This window comes from Maniola hyperantus, chromosome 3, assembly GCF_902806685.2.
Source record: "Maniola hyperantus chromosome 3, iAphHyp1.2, whole genome shotgun sequence".
In the NCBI taxonomy this organism is placed as follows: Eukaryota; Metazoa; Arthropoda; class Insecta; order Lepidoptera; family Nymphalidae; genus Maniola; species Maniola hyperantus.
Window position 1 is genome coordinate 5,570,746 of NC_048538.1, and position 23,771 is coordinate 5,594,516.

At 34.6% G+C, this 23,771-nt stretch overlaps 1 protein-coding gene and 1 long non-coding RNA gene across 12 annotated transcripts in view; one reads left to right on the forward strand and one right to left on the reverse strand.

Annotated features, from left to right (window-relative positions):
* The window catches only part of LOC138404751 (uncharacterized), a 622,276-nt gene that overhangs the window by 558,715 nt on the left and 39,790 nt on the right, over positions 1-23,771 (forward strand). The gene's annotated exons all lie outside the window — the stretch shown is intronic.
* The window catches only part of CLIP-190 (Cytoplasmic linker protein 190), a 64,425-nt gene that overhangs the window by 37,512 nt on the left and 3,142 nt on the right, over positions 1-23,771 (reverse strand). For 3 of the 11 annotated variants that reach the window (XM_034984658.2, XM_034984656.2, XM_034984655.2), the window contains exon 1: positions 4,254-4,548. The exons of the other annotated variants lie outside the window; for them this stretch is intronic. In XM_034984658.2, coding sequence (XP_034840549.1) covers positions 4,254-4,284 — 31 coding nt within the window. In that variant the 5' untranslated portion in view covers positions 4,285-4,548. Of the gene's footprint in view, positions 1-4,253; positions 4,549-23,771 lie in introns of those variants that run through there. 11 annotated transcript variants of the gene reach the window in all.

A 23,771-nucleotide genomic window follows, 5' to 3' on the forward strand; every position in this document is an offset into this window, starting at 1 on the left:
ATTCTGGAAATAATATAAAGTAAACAGTTTATTTATTTACTTTAGAATGGTGTGATTTTTTTAAATATCTAATTATTTATTACTAAATCTTTTACAATTTTACGAGCCTTTAGCATTAACTAGCGTCGCTCGAGGTGAGGTCTTATAACCCTAAGATCCACCGCGTTATTATGTATCACATACATAATGAGGAGATTGATGGCACTAATGATAAATGTTTACATCAAGCAAGTAAGTCACGTAGTTCGTGCAGGTTACACCTGCTCCGCAGTTTCGCCACGGTTGACCGACAACAATGCCATGCTCGCGTAATCGTGCAATTTCGACGCAAACCGCGCATCTCCGTTGAGGTTTTAAGGATACAGTCTAAAGATTTAAGACACAGGAAGTCATCTGTTAGGATTCTAGCCTCAGAGCGGAAAATCACGATGACGGTTTTTTATATTTATTTTCCGTCACGAAGGTTGTTTTGGGCATAAAGCTAAATCGTAAAAATTAATTAATTTTTATGTGCTGACGAAATGATCTGCAGTCAAGTGGGAGGACTCCCACATGAAGGGCTCGGTTATGGCTGCCCACTATCACATTCGTTATTGATAGTGAATTGTTTTAATTAAAATTAACGAACAATGTGAATTCTACTCTTTCCGAGTATAATCTATCTTCTAAGCTCACATTCCTATAATCTATTCTTATGATGAATATAAATAAATAATCATTTACAGCGATATGATTATACCTAGTATAATAAGTCTATGATCATTTATTTGGGATATAGCGCACAGTTCACAGTACAACACACAATAACACCAAACAAACGTACAGAGAATAAAACACAAAAACATGAAGACAAAAAGATCACAAATACTAATACCTACAATAATATGTCTTCTAATCCAAATCTCTATGAATGTAATTAGCTTTAATTAGTTTCAGAGATGGATATCAAGAATTTTTCAATCGGCAGACCCTTATACATCGATGACCCTGGGCCACTGAATCTCAAAAAACTTTAGAATAAAAGGAGTCCTTGAATATAATTCGACTGTCAAGGACAGCCTACCCCCTTTGTAAACTTGGCTTTATAAGAGTCGTTTGATTTTTATCACAGTAGTTTATTTCAACCAACTTTTCATTGTATTAACCCACGCAGCTTATCGCGGTATAATACTAACCGTTGAATTGTCTAGCTCAAAATAATACACATAAAATGACTTGGTAACTTTTCCAACTAAAGTAAAAATGGATACGATAGCGTGCTATCTAATTGGCTCCAAAGTTATCATGCGACATAGAAAAATTAACTGAAATAATAGATATCATGCATAAGTCATAAGCATAACACAATATTGATGATAAAACATTTTTAGCACTCAAATCCGCTGTTTGTACTTCGTGAGCCAATGTTTTTGCAAAACTAAATTGCAATTGTTAGCAAATAAATACATCCTACCTATTTCTATGGCCATTGTTGATTACGTCAAAAGATCGGTTTGTTAATGTTTTAGTCAAATGTTTGTCCCATTTGGTTCGGCGTTGTTTGAAGAAACAAGTAAGAAATACTTGCTCGTGTGGTAGATATAACAACTCTTTTCAAACTATACAAGCTATACTAAGCACTATAGCCAAATATTTCCGATATAATATCCGTTAATTTGATATGATAGCAAAACTGATGATAACATAGTATATAGAATTAGTATAGTCCGCGCAAAGTGACTTCTCACGCGCAATTTTAACTCTGGGTCAACTGTCATGTCAAAAGTACAGTTCACCTTTAAAATAAAGACTAAAATCGTACTTTTGACATGACAATTGACACAAAGTTAAAATGGCGCGTGAGAAGTCATTTTGTACGCATAATACCGACGATGATAAGCTCTAGAATGTTGATTGACAGCAACATTACATTGGCTTTGACAAACAAGTGAATTGCTAGGCGCTAATTTGCCACACCTTATTGTTTATCCTCTCTTTATGTCCGACAAGGTTGAGATGCAGTTACACTTACGGTCTGCTGCATGACAATCATCCAAACAAGGTTAAGTGAGTCGAATACCTACCACTAATGTCGGCAATAGTAAAAACCACTAAGCCGATTAAGTATTATAATTATGAATGTACCAGCGTCGCGTAGGGGTCACGGCAATCGTCTCACAATAATAAACGATTGGAAAACAGAAAAGCTCAAATCATGTCATAATTACATACATGAGTTAAGTAGATTTTACTAGTAAATACTAAATATGCAAAGAAAACCTTTTTTCTTGCAAAAAAATCATCGTATTTGACTGCTATTGCATATGCGTCCGTAAAGTATGACTAAAACCGAAGAGACAAGTGTTTTAAACGATTCTTATAACAGATTATAAAGACACTGCGAGAAAAAGCAAAAAATATTAGGTCCACTTGGTCGTAACGTTTAATTTAAAGCCTAAGAGATAGACCCTCTTCTCAAATTCTCAAAAGCGAAATATAAAATGCTTTATTTATAGACGCCCTCGAATAATATATATAGGTTAGTACCAAGAGGGTGTCTAGAGGTTTTAATGAAAAAGGGGTCCAAGGCGAAGTTCAAGGAGAGAGAACCCCAGTGGAAGCTCGCGGCCACACCTAAATCACGCTCAACTATTTCAGCCTATAAATACATGAATGTTAAACGCCGTTCGCAAGGAATTATTTATAAATTTGCATAATATTGATTTTCCAATGCGGGCTTTGCATTTACATTTAGGAAAACGTTTTGAATGGCTTTAAAAAAACAGATTATGGGTTTAAATAGTTGATATGGAGTTGCCTTTGAGCTTTTACAAAAAATATGCATGAAGAAGTCACAGAATATTCTGGTAAGAAAGATAATAAAATATTTTTGATGCTGTTAACATATACCTGCCTCTCATCATAAAGTTTTTACCTATAAGGACGATGCAGTATGAGTCAAATCGCTTTATAATTGAAAACGTTTCGTGAACGCTGTCGAATCAGACTTTTTATACGAATGTTGTAATGGTATACCGGTATACCCGTAAGCCAAACGTAATGAGATTAAATTTTTTGTGACTGTGACAAAAAAGGGATTCCTACATTGTCGTTAATTCGTTCTAGAGTATGAGCACCAACCAATTTGTCAACGTACAAGTTTTGAAATGATACTCACTTATTACCTTTATATTTATGTCTTATGTACTTACTTATTTTATATAATCCACAAAAAAATTTAAATACACCATTAATTGTATTTTAAAGGAAATAATTTCTTTTCTTTCTGCCATTTAGTATCTGATGTAAGTCGACTAACCGTTGACGAAGTTAGGCATTTATAACATAATATTTTCAAATACCTATTGAATATTGCATAAAAATTAATCAGGCCCTTATATTATTTTGATACTTTTATTTCACTTTTGCCCTAATGACAGTAAAAATTTAGTAAATATGTTAGTTGTGAATGCTAAAGAATCATTGAATAAATACTTACATATCAACTATAAAATAAATCTATTAATACGTTTCGTTTCTTTATTTGACCGTTTCTAATTAATATACCTACTTTAAATACATGTTATGCATTTTTAAATGTACACTTTCTTACCAATCATAAATTCATCACATGAACCTACTATGAAAATTGAATTTATGTTGGATCTATCATATTTATAACAGCTGTATCCTCAATTACTATTAATTTGAGCAATAATTTGTTCAGTATGAATTTAATACAATAAATGACATGCTCGTTATATGAATCACTTGAGCACCTTCATTTTAACACGATAATACTAAACTACTTGACTATGCTCCCATTTCACAATAATTAACACTAGAGCTGTTAATTTTGCTAACACGCCAAGAACACAAAACTAAAATACAAGTCCATCTATGTTGTGAGGTAAAACGTGTTTACTTAATGAAATTACACACCATCAATTTTTAACAAAGCAACACGTCTTATTTTTGATCAAGACGTGTTGCTTTGTTAAACATTCGAATTCATCGAAATTATAGATTTTAACTGACTCTCCCCGGTTTCTGCTGCTATTGCACGGTTGGGCTTACATTTTCTATAGACCGAATGTGAATGTGTCAGAGCTTAATTATAATACCTCGAAAACTTTTCTCAGTGGTTATTATGAAAACTGCACCAAGAAGAGAGATTATAAAAGATTACTTACACAGATTTCTCAGATCACAACTTTGTCTTGAACACTACCATAATATAAAAAATAAAACACTAATTAAGTAAATGAACTTACCGGAGAAGCTAATTTTCGTTTCGACCGGCATCTTGGTCAAAAAGATTTATTGGTATTTATATATTTGAACCTGTATTCCGCGAATAATTACTTTTAGGTCCTCCTTTATAAAGTATCTGTCTTGACTCTTGACTAGTGTTGTTATAAGGGTTTGTTTGTGTAAAGGTACCAGGATTGTGTCAAGCGCGAGTGTCGTCGATACGCGTGTTTCCCCCGCCTGTCGAGTGTAAACTGGCACTCAGCCGTTAAACGTGCGCGCGTCCGCTTCACGTCCCTGATACGGGTGTACTATACATTTTCAGCAAATATAGTTCCTGAATTTACAGTTTGTGGAACACTGAGAAATGTAGGAATAGAGTTAACTTTATTCACCGAATTCAAAAAAGGAACGTATGTATGTATGTATAATTCCTACTTTGATTCTATGTTTCTACCACAAATAAAAAGAAGAAATTGTAGTAAATATTTCTGGTAATATGGATCACTCGGAAAAATATTTTTCAAATAATAAGTAATTTTGTACAAATATTTATTTGAATACTTATCTAAAACTTTACTCAAATCAGTAGACTCTTGTTTAACTTTTAAGTACTTAATTAATTATATTAGAAAAATAATTGTTGAGAATCGAAGAGTAATATTGAACAACAACAAACGTTTCACTTGAATAAATAAACATTTTCTCTATATGGTTAAATGTAGGTACACGTAATTTCTTTGAAATCATACCATTCTAAGAAATCTATTTACGGGTATTATAAGTAGAATGTAACCATAAATCAATAAACAGACACAACTCAATCGACTCTACAATATGAATGACATAAATATTAGAGATAAGGAATTATTATAAATTATATTAGGTCAAAGATAACATTCCGCAGATCCATAATATAGTTAAGTATATTGAACAATGCATTCCTTTCACTGACTATTGTAAATTTTACACGGCATTTGTATATAGAGTAAATCAAAGAGAAATAATGGAAGGATACTAGTATCTACTAACTAATCTATAAGTTACTTATCTACATATACATATATCTAAGAAGTTTTGTGTCAAGTTATTATACTAAAACAAGGCAGGTGGCATTATATATCCCCAGAAAACCTAAACTTAGAGCAATGGTATATTATTAATCTACGTAATTCGGGCTACAAATATAACTATAATTTTCGGTTTGACTACAACCGAATTTTTTTGAAGGAAATTCATAATCAAATAAAAAAGTACTCGATTGCAAGTTTGCCCATATCTCTTTATACCACCTCCATCACAAAATAATATACCACAGAATAAAATATAATTGTAAATTCTTTCCTATTTTCAACATCAAAATCACGAACACGAATAGGTACACGTACATTATGCTGCGAGTGTAATAGCGTGATAAAGCATTATAAAAATTTGTTCTGGAGTATTTTGAAATTATTGAACTTTATACCGTGGCTAATAGGTTAGAAAGCTATGTAGTTGGTAAGAAAAATTTTGAACGTAAAGTTAGATCCCATCATTTATCTTAGTGCCATTCTTATTTTTGATCAATGTGATAAATTAATCATTTTCATCAGCATTTTTAAGCTTTCACTCGCCTTCACAATTTTATTATTGGTCTAACAAAGTTAATTAGGTTCATAAAAGAGAGATAGACAGCGAACAATCATTATTATGCTATTATTATGCAATAAACTTCAATAAGATCAAAATTGCATTCACTTGAGCGCCTACGTTGCTCGTTGAGAGGTTAGGAAATTAATGATGTATTGTTTTTATACTGTTCTTTTTGTTACGAAGTTTTACTTTCGAAATTCTTATTGATATTGTTACAATGTAAGATTGAGTGGTCATAATAATCAAGTTTTTTTTCTAATAATATATTGTGCCCGCTTATTAATTAATTTATCACTAAAATATGTAAAGCATTAAAGAGACGAGATAGTTACTGCGAATTGTTTACATCAGGATATTCTAGTCTAGTGAATAAGCTTACAAAGAACCAATTCAATTTACTTGTTATTATTATTTTATTTTTAAGTATAGTCCGCGACAGGTCGAGATGACAATCGGGGTATGAGGCGGGGGGGTCGCCCCGCACACCCGCACGTCACCGGCGCGGCGGCGCTCGCCCGCACCGAGTTAGCGGGGGGCCTGTGCTCGTGTGCGAGGCGTTCCCTCCCCGTTTGTCATCTCGCCCTGTCGCGTACTATACCTATGTACATATTGAATCAGGCCTGATGTTACAATTTACATGGAATTTCAGTCTAATTTATTTGCAGCTATCCGTTTAGAACGGAGCGGTTTGCTTCCTCGTTTCTGTAAAATATTATTTATTTATTGGTTTCTCTTTTTTATATTCAAAAAACCTATAATTCAAAAACCTGGAGTCAGGATAGGTAACCTGAAAATGTATACTTATAGTCCGCGACAAGTTGAGATGACAATCGGGGAGGGAACGCCCCGCACACCCGCACAACCCCCGCGGTAGCCCGATGCGAACAAGCACAAACATGCGGGTGTGCGGGGTTTTACACCCCGACCTGTCGCGTACTAGGTATACCGTGCTAAGCTAAAAGTTGATTAAGTTTCAACGTTGCTTTTGAAATCGGATTTTCTCACATTGTTGGCGTCTAGAAATGCACGAAGGAGCTGAGTCATCAGCTACTTTATATGTCAAGACTTAAGACACTTTCCAAGTATTCACTTGGATATTACGAAACATCTCCTGCGTAAACATTTTAACGTTAGGACACTTTTCTCTTTAGTTGTTTCGTAAATAGCGCTCTACTTTTTCGTTGTCGTTAGGTATTATCATCATCATGATCAACCCACCGCCGCCGGCTCACTACAGAGCACGGGTCTCCTCTCAGAGTGAGAATAGTATGGCCATAGACTACCACGCTGGTCCTGTGCGGATTGGTAGACTTTGAGAACATTATGGAGAACTCTCAGGCATGCAGTTTTCCTCACGATGTTTTCCTTCACCGTTAAAGCAAGTGATATTTAATTACTCAAAACGCACATAACTCCGAAAGTTAGAGGTGCGTGCCCGGGATCGAACCCCCGACCTCCGATTAAAAGACGTCCTAACTACTAGGCTATCACAGCTTTAAGTATCATTTAATTCATTTAGTATTTTAGTAGTAGCACATACCGTATACCTATTATTTTTATGCTGACTCATTATTTTAAAGCTTAAATAATTATACACAAAAATATTACGCCTATTATGAAAAAATTTAAAAGGAAAAGTCACGTATTCGAAAAAATATTTGAAATCACCGAAGGCATCTTGAGATTTAAGTAAAAAATTTGCAAATCGGTCCAGCATTCAGAAACCTCTGAGAATGTTCAGGCGCCAAAATAGGTGCACATACTTAAATAAAAAACGCACGAAAAACGCGCCGAACTGAGAACCTCATTTTTGGAAGTCAGTTAAAAATACATCTGCAGTAGAGAACTAATATTAGATTATCTCTAAAATAATTATTGACATAAGCCGGAGCAGTGACCGACGGATCGGAATTCAAACAATCCTTGAGTTTGCAATGGAAGGCACGTACGTGTACCAGTTTAAAGGTTTAAGCTCTTCGAGGGAGGGTTAATTTATGTCTCGGAGGAAATGCCGATTTCATAATACTTATTGCGGTCAAGTAGCGTAATGCGTATTATAAATAAAAATATTTTACTAATGGCATCCTCGTAACTGTTATGCTAAGTAGTGACCATAATACACAAGAGATATAGTAAGCGACAGGTAGATGGCAATCGGGGTATGAGGCGGGGGAACACCCGCACGATACAATAGTTCTAACGATTTAAGCACTTTTGAATTGTAATATACATATTTTATAGTGTTATCGATCTTGTACATAATATCGTCCCCACCCCGAACGCAATCTCGACCTGTCGCGTACTATACATGATTGCAATAATTATTTTTATTATTCCTATCTCCTCAAAAAATATGTTTAACCTTCCTTATTACTTGTAAATCAAAAAATCAAAGGAGACGGAAACGACGGGTTTTCGCTTACTTATATCTTATATCTGATCGTAATCTTTTAGGTAATAAATGGTTTTATTTGGTTTTGCTTTATTAGAGTGTTAAAGTGTAACAGAAATTAGATGATATCGCATTCAGCAAATAAAATTGAAGAGCATATATAAATGTAGGTTAAAATAACAGACTCGGTTAGTAGCATAGCATGACAGGTACATTTTTTCCGATTGCCATCTCGACCTGTCGCGTACTATATATATAGGTACGTGATTTGGTATTCTACAAGCTTGACACACATGCCTACTTATTATTAAGCTTATTATAAAAAAGATAGCTGAGATCTGGATTATAAGATAACTAACTACTGTTTCGGCCATACGGGTAGCCGTTGCCGCTGCAAATATAGAAGAGAAGACCAGTTTTCAAAGTGTCAATGCACCGAAAGAATGTCTTTTTTGCAGTATACTTCCATTTTTAAATAATTCCATAATAACTGTTTAGGCCATTCGAAAATTCATAAGAATAACTGGCAAAGCGAAGCTTACAATGTAATAATAAAAATACGCAAATTCCTATGTAGGTTTATTTGTACAAATCGTAAAATTTTCTCTCCTTAAATCAACAGTAGCATTTCGTAAAATTTCTCATGTAAGCCATTCGGTTTTAAATGTGCGAATTATGACCATTTTATTATTTCGTCGCGTGTTACGACATCGCACGATTGTTCGAAAACAATCGCGTCATTTGGTTGTTTGACATGCTAAGCGCTAAAATTTAAGGGTATCATGTGACCGTGTGATCAAAATTCAAAGTTGGCTTTTGTTTTGACTGCGAGGCACTGGGGTATGACTGGAACGATACTGCCTGGGTTTGGAGGCACGTAGGGTTCTCATGTTTACAACTGAAATACCACGTTTGGCACAGCACCGCCAGCGAAAATTCTCTAGCTATAAACGAATTATGCATCCTTAAAAAGAGACATATTATTTTCGTTGCAGTAACCTACCTATAACAAATTTATGTTCTGTGAATTTATTACGTAAGGCAGTTGGGTATTGGGAAAATACGTGTCACCTTGTAATTTCATTTTAAAACTTCCAGAGCCGATTATTTTTGAAAACCACTTGTTTTTTTGGAAGTCACAAAATATTTATAATACCATTTTCAATAAGAATACCTACTGACTATTATTATATAATTTTCCCACGCCAGTTATATGGAAAATGTGAGAACAACCATTGTACCTACTTGAAATGTCTCCCATGGATCCCATCAAACAACGAAATATATTTCATACTACCTACTTATTTATTTATTTATTTTTATTTTTCATGTACCAAAATTGTAGTTACAAAGTAATAATAAATTAAGTTACTTACTTATTATTTCGAGTTTCTTCGTAATAATTACAGTTTGACAGCCTAAAATAAAGTAGTTACGAGTATCTACTACATAACTAATAGTAATACAACACCTGAAGAAAATTCGCGGTGTATATTTACGCAGGGAAAAATATTATGTTTGATGAATAATATCTAGTATCGTACTAAGTACTTGAAATGATATCACTATGAATGACATTACGAAAAAAATCTCTATTTAAAAAAAAACCGGCCAAGTGCGATTCAGACTCGCGCACCGACGGTTCCGTAGTACAGTCGTATTTTTTTCGACATTTTGCCCGATAAATCAAAAACTATTATGCATAAAAATAGGTTTAATACAGGTAAAGCCCTTTTATATGATACTCCACTTGGTATAACTTTGAAATATTTACTTTGAAAATTGAAAATATTAATTATTTGTTCATGAACACATTTTAATTTTTTTTGTGATGTAACCACAAATTCACGGTTTTCGCATTTCGGGAAGTACCCTATAGGTGTTCTTGACAGACCCAACGGACAGACGGATAGACAGACAGACAGAAAGACAACAAAGTGATCCTATAAGGGTTCCTTTTTTCCTTTTGACGTACGGAACCCTAAAAAACAATATCAACCTTGAATTGGTATTCGCGACGTAAAAATTTGCTTTGTGGTTTACGTCCTTTCCGAGTATTACAATGAAACGCAAAACTGTTATCAGCTAATAGCAGTAATAGTTAGTAATACCACAGAATATGGTAATACTGACTTACTTAATACAAAATTAAACAAAGCGTTAAAAACATTATTACGAACGTAGGAAGTGATTTTTTTTTTAAGTTTACTTACTTAAATCTTTCAAAATGGGCTCCTTAACCGAGATGTTATGTGCTACAAAAATTTACAAAATGTTATCAAAACTGACAAAGATACTTGTTCAACAGATTATAATTTAAAACTTACTATGATTTTAAACAATGAAAAATAAAATGTCTAATTTTCTTTTAGCAGGAAAAATTGGATCATGCTTCTGAGGAAATATTAGTACCTACGTTAGTACATAATAATTCAATGGGACGTGCTAAGCAAAATATCGGCCGTATTAAAGTGTACGAGTAACCATGCGAGTGGATTGCGTAATGGTATTGAGCTGATCCCTGGTGATAAGTGTAAAAGAGACCACACTTATCTGGAGTTTCGTAACTTTTTCAAATTACTACATTCTGACGAGCTTGGCTTATGTGTACAGACGGTATCACTCTAGATCTAAATATAACAGATAATGTTTTCAGATGTAAATTTTTAGGATTCCGTAGGTATCTCAAAAGGAAAAAGGAATTCTTATAGGACCACTTTGTTGTCTGTCTGTCTGTCCGTCTGTGTGTCTGTGTCAATTTGCCATGTAGGTAGGTAGGTCTTATAACAGAAATAAGGGGGAAAATCCTATAAGGGTTCGTTTTTTCGTTTTGAGGTACGGAACCTTAAAAACAATAAATCTAAGTGTACCTAAATTAATGATTCCTGTGGAAAAGGATAGCACTATATTTAGATCTTTAAACTCAAGTAGTTTAGTTTAGAAACCGTTTACAACTAAATTGGTCACATTGCATGAAACATAAACGGAACAATATCGCTCACGTTGTTGTTAAGTAAGTAATTAGAAAATAGAAACTGAGCTGCAATGGCTTATTGAAAATTATTACCTTTGATGAGCAAACACAAACAATTTCAATAGATACAAAATTAGGAGTGCATTATATTGATGTCGATGTTTGTTTTCATACAAGTGAATACAAGGTCGTATTCGTTGTGAATGTGAGATTAGCTTTAGTTTGAAATCGAATGTCACGATCTAAACAAATCTAGTACCGTTGGGAATAGACATTCCATTACAAAAGAACGGCAATGCTATCCAGTCACGACGCTGAATGAACTGAACCGTTTCAACTAATTTGTCGTAGGTACGAACGACCTTAAGAAATTCACTAACTGCCTCGTTAACTTTTATTGCTTTCCTTGTCAAATTCACGATTTCATGCAGTTTGTTATTTGGAATGACGAATATTTAAAACTTAAATCCTTTTATTAAGAGTCACAAAGCAAGAAATTAATCGAAAGGAAAGGTATAATTTTTTAGGGCTCCGTACCTCAAAAGGAAAAAAGGAACCCTTATAGGATCACTTCGTTGTCTGTCTATCTGTCTGTCGTGTATGTCAAGAAAACCTATAGGGTACTTCCCGTTGTCCTAGACTCATGAAATTTAGCAGGTAGGTAGGCCTTATAGCACGAGTAAAGGAATAAATCTGAAAACCGAGGATTTATGGTTACATCACACAAAAAAAATTAAAATGAACAAATAATTAGTAATTTCAATTTTCAAAGTAAGATAACTATACCAAGTGGGGTATCATATGAAAGGGTACTTAACCTGTACATTATAAAACAGATTTTTATTTATTTTTATGCATAATAGTTTTTGATTTATCTTGCAAAATGTCGAAAAAAATACCCGAGTACGGAACCCTCGGTGCGCGAGTCTGACTCGCACTTGGTCAGTTTTTTCAGCTTGCGAGCTTTTAATTGATTTTTGTAAGTCTCAATCGTATTATTCTTTAGTTACTATAACTAGTACAGATGTAAAAGCGTGCTATTTGCTTCTTACTATTGAAAGGTGAACATTCCCATACTTCATTTCATGAAGTACGAGGGTGAAATAGAGGCTGGGTTATGATATTTACATGGTACAAATACCTAGAGCGCCACAAAAAAAGCAAAGCGTGGTATGCAAATGGTTTTATCTGTTCACAAACAAAGTCATAAACGAAGAATAAATCGTATAATCAGCATGACGGCCATGAACCTTAAATATGTTCCTTTCGTTACAAAGTTTTTATATCAATTTAGAGAATATGCCAGCTTTTCTGTAAAAAAAAATGTGATAGTTGCTATTACGATTATTGATGGATGTATAATGTTTTAATAGATATATATTAATTATATAATGCCTTTAGTATTATCGAGGCCAATGGCACCGATTCCGTTGTCTTTCTCTAAACTAAATTTAGAGTATCTGCATCCTTTTCTTTTTAACAATGCTAAAAAGGGACAGAATATGAACTTTACATTTAAAGACTCTTAAATTTTAGTGCACGCTACAAATTTAAACAGTAGGCTCGCGACTGTGCGCTAAAATCACGGGCTTTATCATCTAAAAATTAAATTTAAAACTGTCAAACTGCGTCTGTCCTTTTCATATTACATTAGTAAGAAGAGGATGCCAATACTCTAAAATTAGGTTGTGCTCAGAATCAGTACCAATACATGCATAGATTTAGCTAATGTTTACAAATAATTTTATGTGGTGAGTATTAACAAGTAAGCATGTTTGGAATAACTATTTAACACTATCAAATATCAAATCTATCTATCTAAATATCAAAGAGGGATCGCCTATAGCAATTACACAGGTAGACCTAAATTCTTTAAGGTTAGTAAAAAGTTTGGCGTCAAGGTACACTTGTTGCAATATAAAATTAATATGCACACGTTGCATTCTAGCGAAAATAATGTGATTCCAAGTCGCGGGTTAGGATACAATATATTTACTTACTTTTACTTCTAAACTATGTTTCATAAGTCTTTTTATAAGCTTTAGATGGAATTTAAATGGAATAAGCAGTTACTTAGTTACTTACTTCAACTTAAAAATTGTTTTCAAGGAGACTAACTTTATGAGCTCTTTTGAAACGTTCTGTGAATTGCCTGTTGTTAGTTTACTCTACTATACCGATTATTTTACATTGCGCTACAACTAAGAGATTTTTAGTCTTTGAAATTTGTTGCTGAAGACTGTTTGTTATCTCTATTATATACTTACCTTTACAGGCCTTATCAGGTATTAACTAGTAGGCTGTGCAACTAGTAGGTTGAATGTTGAAAATTAAGGTTACAGCCTGATAAGTTTACAGCCTGATCATTTGCATAAATGGAGCTGTTCGAGAAAGTAGGTAGCTATTGTCAGATTGGATAACGCCACCCACGTTACAAGTTGAAGGAATGAATGACACGCAGAAAGCCGGAAGCGGTGTGTTGTGTACAAGTTGTTACTCTAACAAGTCTATCTGGTTGTACCTATAGGACAGTGTTTCCCAATTTGGGGTAGTTAAGTACATTCCGTTGTTAATGGAAACGCATTCGTTGTTGTTGTAAAGAGGTGTCGGAAAATTGGGCACATTACATGGGACTAAAAATCACGTCGATACGTTGCGACGTAATTGAAGGACAAACCAACAAATAAACACTATCGCATTTATATGGGTAGTAATCAATACCCTTATTATAAATGCGAAAGTGTTTGTTTGTTGGTTTGTCCTTTAATCACGTCGCAACGGTGCAACGGATTTACGTGATTTTAAGCATGGGTTTAGAAAAAGACCTGAAGAGTGACATAATACTTTTTATCCCGGAAAATCAAAGAGTTTCCACGGAATTTTAAAAAACCTAATTCCACGCGGACGAAGTGGCGGGCATCAGCTAGTTGAAAAATATAATAATCTGGGAACCTGAAACTATTTTGCTAATCAAGAATTGTACGCCCGGACATCACGCGTCGCATCCGCGTCGGCTTGAAGCCTTTTCGATAGCCCTCATTGCATATAGTATGTATTATGTATTCAATTACATTCGCAGTAACACCTCATTGATTAATGAAACCTAAGCATTTAGCAGTCGTTTACTTATGGGCTTTCAGCACAGTGTCTGGCTAGTAAATAACTACCTACTTCAACTTTTAAGAAGATTAAGTAATTAAATGTAGTTTAATTTGTCACTGTTATGAATTATTATGTTACCAACTTAGGTCTGTCTGTCTGTCTGCTAGCTTTCTACGGCCATCTGTTTTACAGATTTTGACGAAATTTGGTACAGGGATAACTTGCATTTCGGGGAAGGACAACTTTGTATCCCAGAAAATCAAAGATTTCCCAGGGGATATCTAGAAACCGAAAGTTACGCGCACGAATGCGCGGACTTCATCTAGTAAACAATATAATATACTTAGTTAGTTATTTATAGCTATGTAAATTAAAAATAAAACTAGGTAGCTAACTATTCATTAATATTTATTACGAGAACGGTCTAGTTAGGATTGAATACAATAGGTTGCACAACCTAAAAGCCTAAAAGACATCATTTTGACGACATTTTGTCATGTAACTTTGCATTAACTGGACGCAAAAATGCTTTCTAAATCTGTCACCAGTTTTTTGGTGGCGTGACTACTTGTCTATCAATTTGATCATAATTTATAACTTTATTCTGTCGTCGATGCATTGTTGGTTTGGTTGATTATAATTACGTGTTGATATTGAAGAAAGTAAACAAGCATTGACACACTATTGATACTGACAGAGTGATACTGGTTTGATGACATTATAGTGTCAGAAAAGATTAGAATCCTGATAGGTTCAAGTATAAGCAAAATACCTAGACAGTTGTTACGGATGTAGCGAGTAGCGTCCCCTACTTTCTTATCTAATAATAATAGATTTACCTAATAAAATTATAAGATAGTGATCCTAAATAAATACGATATGTTGATAATAGCTTTGGTATGGATATGGGTTTTATAGATAGATAGTAGGTAGGATCTCAGCGGAAGATTCTCATGCCACCCCGCGAAGCTGGAGCGAAATACAAGACAGAATTTACGCGTGCTTTTGAACCGTCAAACAAGAGAATCTACCACTGCACCGATTCGGAATGATTTTCCTACCGAGAAGAACCGCAAGAAACTCGACGGTTGCTCTTTAGTTGCGATTCAGCAGTATAAGAATAAACTTGACCTTTATCCTGGTTTCTTTTGAAACTGCAGTGTTTGCTGGGAACTGAAGCTGAAAAAGGAAACAGGATATATTATATTACATAGCCGCGGCCCACTTGAGAACTAAAGATACTAAAATTACAACACTGGCTGGGCGGATCCGGATTCCGGATCAATATAACGACGTCCTGCACGAGGCGCAGCGCAACACTAATTATTTATTTAAACCAATTAAGAACCTACACTTTTGTTTATCTTTATTAAACTAGAGTAATTCCGATCTGGCTAGTGGTCCCGGAAAAATAATAGTTGTAAAGATGCCGATGACCTCTAACGGCTGAAATTAATACTAAAATCAATATATCCGTAATCTGTCATAAGTTACGTCTTAGTTAAAAAATCTTACGTCAAACTATAAAGTCTATTTTTTTAATATTTTCTTCAGAATAGTATTAGAAATCACGTCATGCATTGCGATTTGCGACACAGTTTGGTGGCAACCTTCTGCCAGACACCTTTAAAGTTTAATAAATTATTAACTTTTAAGGGTGTCTGGCGGGGGTTCCCACAACACTAAGGCTGAGATCTATAGAGCGCGCTTTGACTTTGCTCAGACTTAAGATTGAGTTAAAACGAGACAGATTTATGTGAGAGATATAGCTCTGTCTCGTTTTTACTCTGTCTTAAGTCTAAGCTAAGTCAGAGTGCGCTCTATAGATCTCACCCTAAGTGTCTGACAATACATGATTTCTAATATACTCCGAAGAAAATTAAAAAAAATTAGACTTTATACTTTGACGTAAGATTTTTTACACCTTTATAACTTGTTATCTCCCAAAGCCACCATGATCTAAACAAACATCCATACAAACGTTCCTCCCAGTGTTGGGGACAATATCGCAGAGAAGAAACTTTCAGCTTTTATAAAATAAGAAAGGTCTGGCACGCGCTGGCCCTCTCTCTAAGCTGAACTACTTAGACACTATTTATTTTCTTTAACGCTACAATATTTCCTCCATATTCTAATTGACCAACCTCGATATAGCTCGTTAACTCAGAGCTGCGAACTACACAAGACGCAGAGGAAAGCGACGAACGAGGTGTGCGCCAAGCCGGATCAATAACCGCATCCTGTACAAAACGCAACAATGGACTTGCATTTTATCTACAGCATTTCCTCAAACACTTAACACACTTCATTTGAAAAGCAGTCCTTTCTACATTTCCTTCTATAAACCTTATTCGTATGATTTTTTGGGTTCCGTACCTCAAATCGAAAAAAAGGAACCCTTATATATAGGATCACTAATTCGTTGTCTGTCTGTTTGTCAGTCTGTCGTGTCTTTCAAGAAAAGGGAATTATAACCTATAGCTATAGGTTACTTCCCGTTGACCTAGAATCATAAAATTTGGCAGATCTTATAGCACAAGTAAAGAAAAATTCGGAAACCGTGAATTTGTGGTTACATCACAAAAAAATTTAAATGTGTGTGTACACATAAAATAATTCGTTTACTAAACCACATGTAGATGGCGCTGTCCGTCATTAACTTGCAGTGTTGCAATGTTAAGAGACATGTTTGCCACGGACCATTTTTTTTATTGTTTCATTTTAGTTGCAATTCCCATGACTAATAAATTTTAACTTATATAACATAAACTCTACATGTTTATATAAATAAGTATGTTTGGTCCATTCGTGACATTTCCATAATGTCGCGAATGGACCAAACATGGAGCAAGCAAGCGTGCTGAGTGCAGTGCAAAGCATTCTCTTTGCTTTTTCCAGCTTTCCAAGGGATGACTAATCCCAAAAGATCTATTCTTATTTTAGATTTTTAGTAAATAATAGATAAAAAATCTAAGTATGTATGTGGATTGGAATCAATGCTTAAGAACGAATAATGAAGCTAAAAAATTGTTTAAGTAATTTCACACTTAATTTTCTCCTTATCTACAGCTCGAATCAATGACGCCTCATTGTAATTTGTAAAAACAATTCACACCAACTTGCGCAACTTGGCGTGAACTGTCTTGAAATAGAAGAACTAAATTACAACACGGATGAGGGCGGATCCGGGAAGCATAAGGACGTCCTGTACGAGATACAACTCATTACTGATTGCTTAACAACAATGGAGCATAAAAACTTGCATTTGAATGTAAGCTTTATAAGCTTTATGAGCCGGGTATACCTACCAGCCCGACACTACGTCACACGTGTATAGTATGCTACAGGTCGAGATGGCATTCGGGGTGGGGACGCCCCGCACACCCGCAGAGCCCCCGCGCTAACCCGGTGCGAGATATCGCGGGTGCGGGTGTGCGGCCAGATTGCCAACTCAACCTGTCGGGTACTATGCACGTGTGACGTGTATTATAGTACGCGACAGTTCTATTTATTTATTACTTTATTCTGATACAAGTTAGCCCTTGACTGCGATCTAATCTGATGGTAAGCGATGACATCACTGGCAGTGTCAACACACACAGTGCCGGGAACATGCTTTTTTATTTAGTGACGGGTTAGGACTAATGACGATGCAGTCTTGAAACGGGCTATCCCGGAAGGAGTATGGCAGCAGTATAATATCTTACCGCAGAAAGCGCAACGTTGGAAGACACCTACTAGGTGGAGTGTAGATAGACGACATCAGACGAGTCTCAGGGAGCTGCTAAGGGTTGAGCCAGCGCAAGACTGGCGCGTGCGGAAATCCCTACTAGAGACCTATAAGTACCCGAAAGGTTTAAATAGCAAATCGGAAAGGAAACGCTTCTAACCATGATTGCTATTGGTCAGTTGTAAAATGCTCACCGTCATGGTAGATGGCGGAGAAAGTGATTTATGTACCTTCAGTATACGAATAATAGTAGATAAACGGAATTCAGCGTTGCGAAGCAGTTCTTTAATGATCGTTCAAACTTATACGATTATACAGGGTTACAGGAAAAGAGGACACGATCCCGTTAAGGGGTTATAGTACAAGACATTAGCTATCAAACGACCCCTAAAGTGCTTGTGCGAAAGTGTATCGTTTTCGAGTTATTCATTTTTTTATTTTTTTCTTGGTAAAGGGGTGTTTGCCACTTTAAAAATTAATAAAAAAAAAGGAACAATGTATTTTATCAGATTTTTTTTTATTTCTTGCTAGTAAATATCCTTGTTAATAATAAACAGTTATAAAACAAGAAAAATCCTCAAGCATTTTAAAATGACAGCCCAAAAACTGTACAAGTTTTCGATTTTTAAATTTAATTCTTTGAATAGCTTGCAAATTTTCTGTAAAAATTACTACGGCACTTATCCTGCGGATTATTTTAAAAACATCTACGTTTCGTTAGCTATCCATTGGTACAAAAAAATTACAAAAAAAATCATAAAATCAAGAAAAAATTACACAACAAAGAGACCAGGTAGAAAATTGTAGCAAATGCTATTGCCAAGGAATTAAATCAGAATCAATGTAAAAACGAGTTTAATGCAAAATCGTTGAAGATTATCTTTCAAAAAAGTCAAAAGGTAATATAAAATCAGTCAAGTGCGAGTCGGGCTCGCACACGAAGGGTTCCGTACCAACGTACAAGAAATAACACTTTTAATTTTATTATTATTTTTATGGCGGCCATTTTGTAATTTTTAGCATTTGTTGTTATAGCGGCCATAAAAATACACATTTTGTGAAAATTTCATGTTTGTTCGTCCGTCCGTCCGTCTGTCCGGCCGTCAGTTTGTCTGTCAGTGGACTTTATCTCGTGAACCCTAATAGGTAGAGACTTGAAATTTTTACAGAATGTGTATTTTTATTGCCGCTATAACAACAAATACTAAAAATTACAAAATGGCCGCCGTAAAAATTTAAAAAAATTAAAAAGTGTTATTTCTTGTACGATGGTACGGAACCCTTCGTGTGCGAGCACGACTCGCACTTGACTGATTTTATATTACCTTTTGACCTCTTTGAAAAATAATCTTCAACGATTTTGCATTAAACTCGTTTTTACATTGATTCTGATTTAATTCTTTGGCAATAGCATTTGTTAGAATTTTCTACCTGGTCTCATTGTTGTGTAATTTTTTCTTGATTTTATGATTTTTTTTGTACCAATGGATAGCTAACAAAACGTAAATGTTTTTAAAATAATCCGCAGGATAAGTGCCATAGTAATTTTTACAGAAAATTTGCAAGCTATTCAAAGAATTAAATTTAAAAATCGAAAACTTGTACAGTTTTTGGGCTGTCATTTTAAAATGCTTGAGGATTTTTCTTGTTTTATAACTGTTTATTATTAACAAGGATATGTACTAGCAAGAAATAAAAAAAAATCTGATAAAATACATTGTTCCTTTTTTTATTAATTTTTAAAGTGGCAAACACCCCTTTACTAAGAAAAAAATAAAAAAATGAATAACTCGAAAACGATACACTTTCGCATAAGCACTTTAGGTGTCATTTGATAGCTAATGTCCTGTACTATAACACCTTAAAGGGATCGTGTCCTATTTTCCTGTAACCCTGTATATAGTGTTATGACTATTACTTTAGGCACCTACTTGTTCCTGTACTTTTAAATTATAATGTACCATATTTACATACCATAAGTACAATCTAATAGAACTCTAAAACTTCATCTTGTTTAAGTTATAACTTATAATTTATCATAATCTACTTATTATCTACTTATTAATATACAGTCTTGAGTCTACTTATTATCGCGTTAATCCAATCAAAAATCTGAAACTATCGATATTAAAATCAATAGTCATAAGAGTATCTACAATTATAGCTCAATTTATTAATATAATAGCTGTTTAATTAAACAATCTTTGGCTTCCTATTAGCTGAGATGAAGTAACGGTATTATGTAAATCTACTGATGAAGGTCAGTTCGCAAAACCGGTATACATATAGGTATATCTGTAACTAGGTAGGTATAACAGGATGTAATTTTTTACCAGCGCCATTGCTGTTAATCTGGTCTACAAAAAACAGTAAACAGCAACTGCTTAGTTACTTACTTTCATTTGAAACTGGATCGCTATCTGGGCGTATAAAAATAAAAGTGATGTCAAAACAGAGTAAACAAAATAATGAAAATTGTAAGCAGTCTAAACTGCGATAAGAATATATCAAAATAGCTACTATTCTAGAAAAAAACATTTATAGAGAGAGAGCCAGCGCGTGCCAGACCATTAGGGAAGGAAGGCTACGGCCAATTTTCTTTATTTGAAACTCTTTTGGAACTTTTATAGCAACATTGAGAAGATTACGGTCTATACAAATGGCTAGAACCATCGATGTATAGAACATGAAATTGGTGAAACAATACTTGTAGACAACAAGACGTGTGTTCCACCAATTTCCTCTTCATTTACGAACATGGTGAGAACACGGTCAAGTGCATCGCCACAGTATCTACTCGTGTGGCATCGCTGTGATGGTCAAACACATCATGTGCTCAATTTTACTTTGCCTCAGATTTTTATAAGAATTGTTGCTTACGTTCTTTAAGCTACCCGCTTTTTATTAATGTGCATACAACGCAAATTTATTTACTTATATATAACAGCTGGAAAGTTTAACAACAGTCCATGTCCTTCAGAGTTCCTATATTTAGAAGTCATTCATGTCGTGTGAGCAGTGAATGTCTTCTAAGAATAACGTTCTAAAGTTATTCTGGTGTCTGAACATTTGTATCTTTGTAGGTAGTTATTTGAATTATCAGGAGCCAAATGGGGAGCCAAACGACTGACTAATTTAATATGCTAATTCCAAAAGGTGAACAAACTTACAAACCCTTGACTTGACGCCCGCATACTGCACTATAAACGTTTTTATTGTCACTATCACGCAAGTTGGAGAGAAATCGTCGATTAGCCACGAATCTACGTTGTCGATCGATGCGTACCTACCTACACGCCGAAGCAAATTGAAGTCAATTTCAGGTGAAACTCAATGGGAACCATGATTATTGTATTGTTAAAAATTGACATTATAACACTTTCTCTTCAGCAACGTGCCCATTCTCGGTTTGAGAAGAGAATGCCTAATTGCTTAGAGTACTCGATGTATAATTTTGATGGATGATGTTAGTGATAATATTTACCATAGAGTTGGTAATCAGATATTTTGTTGAGATTGAGGACGTAACTTTCCCGCTCTGTCTCCAAGAACGTGTTAGGCTGTCACAATGGTTAAACGTGGTTAAACTTAGGTGGAAAACTGCAGCAAAATGTGCGACTAGTTTATCCTTTATTGCTACTAGTTGCGAAAGTCCGATGTCGAAGGAACGGTGTAAAAGGCAATTAAATGTGACTTACGACAACACGTAAACCTCTGACCTGGTCAAAACAATCGCTGGTGTTGTTTTAAAGGCAATATCAAAGCCTGATACCTACTTTCTCAGGCATAGTGCTTAGAATTCGAATTTAAAGAAAATTAAAATACAAAGCGGTGATAGAAACCCATTTAGACGCGTTCTCAGTAATGGGCCGGCCGGCGATGGGTTGATTATAATGATGCTACTTAGAATTTAGATGAAAGACAGGAAAATCTTTCCAGCTCATCTTTACAGATCAACACCCAAACAAGGCATCAAGACCTATTAAATAAATTGTTTTTGCAAAATTACGATATTGCACCTACCTACGATAGTAATTAACATTTAAACTAAGTATAATGCGTAAAAAATGATTCCTCATGCGCCGTTTTAACTTTTTGTGTAAAATTTCATGTCAAAGTACGATTTTATAGTCCTTATTTTAAAGGTGAACCGTACTTTTGACATGACAGTTGACCCATAGAGTTAAAATGGCGCGTGAGAAGTCATTTTGTACGAGCTATATAATAGGTGGCGTTAGTATTTCGCATAAAGATCGGACTTCAATTAAGCCACCTTAGCAATAAATATATGCAATAAATTTTGGCTATAACAAAAACTGGTTTATCGGCGGTTAGATCACGGTCATGCCATCGTATTTCGATGAGATTTACGTCCAACGACAAATCCGAGGTCTAATGAGCTGAGGTCACCCGTGCTGTGCACCTCATAGTTATAAATAAGCTGAGATGATGACCTAACACAAACAGTATTAAAATAAACTTTATTCAGCTTTTCAATTTTGTATCAACTACTGCCCGCGAAATTCAAATTTAATTTGGTTTTTCACAATTTGTAAACTAATGCGACAAAGTAGACTTACGGCATTCAAAATTCGCCGCTAGCAATATCATCTTCACGGGTTTACATAAAAATCTATACTTGAAAGTGTGCAGTTTAAGAAATTAGTCAAAATAATGACTAATTTGTGAGTAGCTCACGTCAAACTCATTATTTTGACTAATTTCTTAAACTGGACACTTTCAAGTAAAGATTTTTATATCAGCCTGTGAAGATGATACTGCTAGGGGCTCAATTTGAATGCCATAAGCCTACTTTGTCGTATTAGTTAAAAATTAGTTAGAAAAACCAAATTAAATTTGAATTTCGCGGGCAGACCGTGTCTTCCACCTTAAATGCGAAAATGTCTGTCTGCTTGTTCAGCTGTGCTGTCAGCTTACATCCCGTAGTTGGATGTAGGCTACTTTTTGCTTCAGAAAATCAATGAGTTCCCAGAGGATTTCAAAAAAACCTAAATCCACATGGACAGTGGATATCCTATTTGGTACAGAGATAGCTTGTATCCTGGAGACATATTATGCTACTTTTTTCTCTGGAAATTCAAAGAATTCCCACAGGATTTAAAAAAATGTGTTATACTGCTAAACTAATTATTGTGGTAGATGTCTTAAATATGCTATCTGATCCATTAGTAGGTATTTTATGGCAACATGAATTAACTAGTACATAACTACATTTAAAAATAATTGTGGCGTAAAGAATGTTAAGTAAATGTTGATGTAGGTAGGTATAATGGAAAAGTTTAAATTGTGGTTTAGAAGTGCGAATAATATTTTCTAATACAAGTAGTTCAATCTACACTAATATTATAAAGAGGAAAACTTTGTTTGTTTGTTTGTTTGTTTGTTTGTTTGTTTGTTTGTTTGTTTGGTTGTACTGAATAGGCTCAAAAACTACTGGACCGATTTTAAAAATTCTTTCACCATTCGAAAGCTACATTATCCACGAGTAACATAGGCTATATTTTATTTTGGAAAAAAATAGGGTTCCGTAAGATATTTGGGTTTTTCGGACACAAGGTGTAAAAAATCAACCAGAAAAGTTACTTATTTTGCGTACGCTGCCTAAACTATAAAAGATAGAACCATAAAATGTTCTAATTAATTGTAGATCTTATAAATATCTACAAAAAAGTCCGCGACACACTATA